We start from the raw sequence: 6,152 nt of genomic DNA, 5'->3' as shown, positions 1-6,152 counted from the left end.
TTTTTGCCCTGAGCCCAGCTCCGCCTGTGTCACTGTGCATCCACCGCACAGAGGTAGCTGCCTGAGTCTCCCAGCTGGGAGTCGGTGATGTGTAGGGTGCTGCTTTTCCCACTTTCCAGGTGCTCGCCTGTGAACCGCCCCACAGTGACATTCTCATTAGAGCTCGCAGTCAGCAGGTGGGTCGGCCTTTGCCCAGGGAGCTGCTGGTACCAGTAGAAGGTTCGGTAAGTGCTGGTGAAGGAGCAGGACATGGTAGAGACCTTCCCTTCCCCAGTAACCAGCGACTCAGGGCTCTGAACCACTTGGGGTTCGCAGCAGGAGACTGGAGGGAAAGGAAATAATAGCAGGTAAAATAAATATTATGAGAGTGTTACATTAACTCTTTATCTATGGATCTATCTATTCAGCCTGCCCTCTCCAGCCTCCATCCATCACTCTATTGTTCTATCCCCAGTATCTATATCTACTTGTCTATACAGGTAGATATAGATCTTGCCATGAGCATCTATTTATTCTTCTCAGTACTCTCCCTGAATCTTAAAAAAACAGGACAAGGAATGCTAACAAAGAACTTCAAAGCAATATTACTGTTCAAATAGAGCAGAGGTTGATATTTCCAATTGGCAGACCCTTCTCTCCTGCTGGGTGCAGTAGCTCATAAATAGCGTAAAGGAGATCTATCTATCTATCTAACTATTTACCTATCTATCTATAATATCTTGCCCCTCACTGGCTTTTAAGAGTCTGTGTCTTTTTACCCTTTAGAACGAGAAAATATTTGTTTCACTCACAGAGAAAAGCAAAGGTGAGGAGAAGGCTCCACAGAGCAGCTCCACTCTCTGAGCCCATGGTGAGCTCCGTTTCTTCTCTCCCTGGCAGGGGAATATTCCGAGGCAGAGCCAGTCCGAGGAAGGTCTGCAGGAGAGGAGACAAGAGGAAACGAGAATTCTCCCTCCCCTCAGGTTACCGCTTCTCAAGGGAAGGATTCTCCGCAAACAGAAGCTGCTGTTTCATTCTCTGCCCCGGGGCGGAACAGCAGCTCTGCGAACTGGGCTGGGCTGGGTCCAGCCCCGACCTCGGGCTGTGGGAATTAACCGGGGTTCGCAGCGGAGGCGGTGAGCACTCTAGCGCCATCTGCTGGCCTGGCACAGAAGGGGGAGAGGAAGAAATACTCTGCTTCAGGGGAATCCCAGCTGAAAGATCAGAAGAATGACAGACTCATACACAGTTTCATTCCCCATTGACTCCGATTAATCTACACCGATTTACACCTGCTGGGGATTTGGCTCCATTTACTCCAATGGACCTCTGCCAATTTACAAGTGCTGAGGATCTGTCCCCTTGAAAACCAGAGAATTGGTAAGACCCCCTTGTAAGCAAATCTATAAGGAAAAATAGAGCAGGAGAGTTGGCAGCTTTTCTAGAGTGATATTATTATGGGCACAAGAACAAACTATTCCAATGCATAGGAAAGTTGGGAAGTATGGCCAGGAATCATGGCCAATGGGACCTGCGCGGGTGGAGTCTCCATGCCAGGCAGCAGCATGGGCCACGCAGAGCCACCTGTTCCTCCACACACAAACACACCAAACGGGAGCTGCTCCAGGTAAGCACTCTTCACTCCAACCCCTACGCGAACCCTGAGCCCTCTCCCACCCCTAATTCCCTCCCAGACCCTGCACCCCAACCCCAAGCCCACTCTCACACCCCAACTCCCTCCCAGACCCCGCACTTCCAACCCAACCTCCTGCTCTGAGCCCCCTCCCACACTCCAAACCCTTTGGCCCCAGCCTGGAGCCTCCTCCTTCATCCCAAAGGCCTCATCCGAAGCCCCACCCTGGAGCCTGCACCCCCAGTTGAAGCCCTCATCCCCGCCTGCATCCACCCTCCTGGGTCAGTCTCCTCCCACACACTAACTCATTTTGGCCCTATCCTGGAGCCTAGGGGCGCCACAAAATCTAATAGCCCCAGGCCCTGGAAGGAGTACTGCAGAAAAGGATCTAGGGATTGTAGTAGATCTCAAACTATATATTAGTCAGCAATGTAATATTGTTGCAAAGAAAGTGAACATAATTTTGTAACTCGAGTATTGCGACCAGTTTAGGGCACCAGAGTTCAGGAAAAATGTGGGAAAAGCACAGGGGGCAGAAACAAAGATTATTAAAGGTCTAGAACACATGATCTATGAGGGAAAAGAGAAAAAATGCATGTTTCATCTGCAGAAGAGAAGGAGGGGAGACATGATAACAGTCTTCAAGTAGATAAAAGGTTATTTTAAAGAAGAAAGTGATAAATTGTTCTTCTTAACCGCTGAGGACAGGACAAGAAGTAAAGAGCTTAAACTGCAGCAAGAGAGATTTAGGAAAAGCTTCCTGACCGGGTTGTTAAGCATTGGAATAAATTGCCTATGGAAGTTGTGGAATTGCCATCATTGACGGTTTTTAAGACCAGGTTAGACAGTGTCAGAGATGGTCTGTTAATACTTACTCCTAATTCAATGCAGAACCTGAACTATATAATCTATCAGTGTCCAGTTCTACATTTCTATGATTGACTTCCATGGAGTAATATTGCTTTGAACCATGCGGGGGTCCGTCCCTGCATCTCCTGCCCTAAACTGTCTCTCAGAAGATGAGTGTTTTTGCACAGAGCCCAGCTCTGCCTGTGTCACTGTGCTCTCACGGCACAGAGGTAGCTGCCTGAGTCCCCCAGCTGGGAGTCGGTGATGTGCAGGGAGCTGCGTTTCCCATCTTCCAGGGGCTGCCCCACGAACCGTTGCTCGGTAGCGTTCTCCTGAGGGCTGACGGACAGCAGGTAGGTCAGACCTCGCCGAGGGAGCTTCTGGTACCAGTGGAAGGTTTGGTACTTGCTGGTGAAAGCACAGGACATGGTGGAGACCTTCCCTTCCCCAGTAACCAGGGCCTGGGGGCTCTGATCCACCTGGGCTTCGGAGCAGAAGACTGAAGGGGAACAAAAGAACAGCTGAAATGTAGGTGAGGGTGTGTTACTTTGCCTCTCTACCTATCTGACCATTCTACCCTATGTGCTATCTCTCTTCTCTCTGAAGCGCCCTTCCATCCATCCATTGTCCAATGCACCCTCTCTCTCTCTACCTAGAATCTTCCCCGGCCTTGAAAAGAGGTAAGAAATGCTAACAAAGAACCCCAGGGCAATATGACTCTTTAAATAGATCAGAGACAGAGTTGGGTCCCGTTGGTAGCCCCCTCTTTCCCATATATAGGTGCTGTAACTCTGAATCAAACAGAGCTGTGAACTGAATTAAATACGTCTCCAGCCGTTCCTAGTTCAATGTCCTACAAGCAAAGCATCTGGCTTAGAAGAGCCCAGCGTATTCTGAGCAGAAACTTACAGTACAAAGGAAGAAAGACCCAGGAGACTTGCAGTCTCATGGTTCTCGAGGCGAAGTGAAATTCTGACACCTGCAGCAACCGGGCACTGAGATGCAGTGGGTGACTGGCTCATCTCTGCCTGCTTTTAGTTTTCTTCTCAGACGCAGCATGTGACACACACACCAGCCTAGGATCCTGTAGCTGCTGCCGCTTGCTCCTGCACAAGCTCAACTGCCTTCTCGGAGCTGTGCAGCCCCAGCGTAGACAAAGGCACCCGGCAGGAGGCGATTCCTTGGCGATATCTAAGCAGCGGAAGAGATCAGTAACTGTAGCACTAACCAAGACTTGGGTTCGAGTTCTTCCTCTACCACAGATATTCTGGGTGGCTTTTGGCAAATCACTCAGGGCCACATTTTTAAAAGGTGGCCCAGTGGGATTTTGCAAACACACCCAAGGCACCTAACACCCATTGATTTCAAAGGGTGTTTGGCACCGAGGCACTTGTGAAAAATCCCACAAGTACCTAAAGCCCTTTAAAAATCTGCCCCTCTGTTCCTCAGATCCCCAACCATAAAATGAGGATAACAGCACTTTCCCACCTCACACGGGTGTTGTGTGGACCAATAAAGTGATGGTTGTGAGGTGGGTAGACACTGTGGTAATATGGCCAGAGAAACACCCAATGCAGGCAGTGTTAGGTTGGAATGGTCAAAGATCTCTGAGGGAGTTTGTAGCCCAATTTCCCTTGAATTCCACTGGGAGCTGAGCACCTAATTCCCTTGGGCTCCCATGAAAATATTTTAAAAAGCGTTTTTGTCCCATCCTGCCCCCTGACCCAGTGCCTGCAGTATCTCAGCACCACATAGATATGAATGGATTTAGCCTGGGATTTTTCACAGGAACCAAAGAGAGTTAGGAACTCATGTCCTGTTAAATTTCAGTGATATTTGTCCACCTAGCCTCGCAATGGCACATTTCTTGATTTTTGTGAAATTAAAGAGTCTAGCAATGGTTGTTCGAAGTCAGAGGAAACAAGGGGGCAGATTTTCAAATATGTATGATATCAAGAAGGCCAGAAACGACCAGGTTGCAGCAGATAAACAAGTGTATGTGTGTGTGTCTGTGAGAGAGAGAGAGAGAGAGTGTTTGCTGGGTGCCAGACTTTGAGAGAGTGTATTTGTGTTTGATCTGCATGTGAGTGAGTTTGGGCTGTGTGCTAGTGTATGTGTGTCTGTGTGTGTGTGTGTCACTTTATGGTGTGTGAGTAAGAGAATTTGAAGGTTGTATGTGAGTGATTGTGTGGGTGTTTGATGTATGTAAGAGCAACATTGGTATACATGTTATTGTGGGTGTGTGTGACTTGTTTGTGCATGTGAATTGTGAGTTCATTTATGTAGAAATGTGTGTGAGAGAGAGAAAGAGAGGAAAGCGAGTAACTTTGTGAGTGTGTGTGACAGAGATTTTGTGTTTGTGTCTGTGAAACACATAAGTAGATATATGTATAAATAACATTTCAATGTCCAGGATGAAATAAGGAGGTGCCTTTATATTTGGTAGTCAAACAGTGGTGGAAAACTCTTACATCATTTTCCATTAATTCCTGCAGCTGTCCAAGTGAAATGCAGTGGCCACCAGATGGCAGCGCATGACCCCAAACTGTTTGTTTTCTTTCGGAGCAGGGTATACCTCATTTTTATTACATTGTCTTTTCATATCAACCCAGCAGGGCCTGAGGCAGTTCTGTTACTTTGCTCTCGGTTTTAGGTGATGGGGAACCATTTACTTTCAATGCAGTTTGTAGTTCTTGTGGCTCGAACATGCAGACAGAGAGTTTGAAACTAGCCTAAGAGAAAATGATGCCCGATTCCCATTAAATTAATGCAGATTGAGCGTCCACATTTCCAAAGCAGCCTAAAGGAATTAGATGCTCCAATCCTATCGAATTTCAGTGGAAGTTGGTCATCTAAATTCTCTAGGCCCTTTTGAGAATGCCAGCCTCAGTATAAATCTGGGGGCTCTCTTTCCAGGCATAATTGAGCTCTTCTGACTATACCATGATGTTTGCCCCTGTGCAGATCCCTAAGTGCCAGTTCAGTCCAGAAGTGAGGGTTAAGTGTCCCTTCAGTACTCAGGATGGAATTTCAGCTAGGAGTTTTTTAAAGGGGCCTAGGGGAATTAAATGGCCAGCAACCATTGGATTTGAATAGACTCGGGGTCCCTAACTCCCCAAAGAACCCATCCCAGACTTTTCCAGCCCCCAGTGAGATATTAATAGATTGATTGATGGATAGATCCTAAAGTGACGATACTAATACATCTGACGAAGTGGGTATTCACCCACGAAAGCTCATGCTCCAATACGTCTGTTAGTCTATAAGGTGCCACAGGTCTCTTTGCTGCTTTTAAAGTGAGAAGAGACCTTTGTGATCATCTAGTCTGACCTCCTGATTTAACACAGGCCAGAGAAGGATACTCAGGTATACCTGCACCCGGCCCATATCTTGTGTCTGACCTAGAGAAGAGACACCCAGTCTTGATTTAAAGACTTCAAATGATGGCGAGTCCACCGTGTCCTTGGGTCAGTTGTTTCAGTGTTTAATTACCCTCACTGTTAAAAATGTGCACTTCCTTTCTAGTCTAAATTTGTCTTACCCCGGCTTCCAGCCATGGGATCTTATTCTGCCTTTGTCTCGTTCCATCTCTTCTTTGCAGCAAATTTCTGAGTACCATTGTGGTGCTGCCATTTCCCAGAAATCAGGAAGAGGTTTTCATCTCCAGGAAGCCAGCTGTGGCAGGTATCAC

The 6,152-nt window shown here is 47.4% G+C and overlaps 1 gene segment (V, D, J or C); it reads right to left on the bottom strand.

The window, feature by feature from the left end:
* Positions 1-2,618: 2,618 nt before the first annotated feature.
* Positions 2,619-3,536, bottom strand: LOC116828061 (T cell receptor alpha variable 10-like). The segment is given in 2 exon segments: positions 2,619-2,960; positions 3,371-3,536. Coding segments are annotated over 2 exon segments (333 nt in total).
* Between the last annotated feature and the right edge of the window lie 2,616 nt (positions 3,537-6,152).

This window comes from Chelonoidis abingdonii, chromosome 14 (genome assembly GCF_003597395.2).
Source record: "Chelonoidis abingdonii isolate Lonesome George chromosome 14, CheloAbing_2.0, whole genome shotgun sequence".
NCBI classification, from domain to species: Eukaryota; Metazoa; Chordata; order Testudines; family Testudinidae; genus Chelonoidis; species Chelonoidis abingdonii.
The sequence above is the reverse complement of the archived record's forward strand: the minus strand, read 5'-3'. Positions and strand labels throughout refer to the sequence as shown.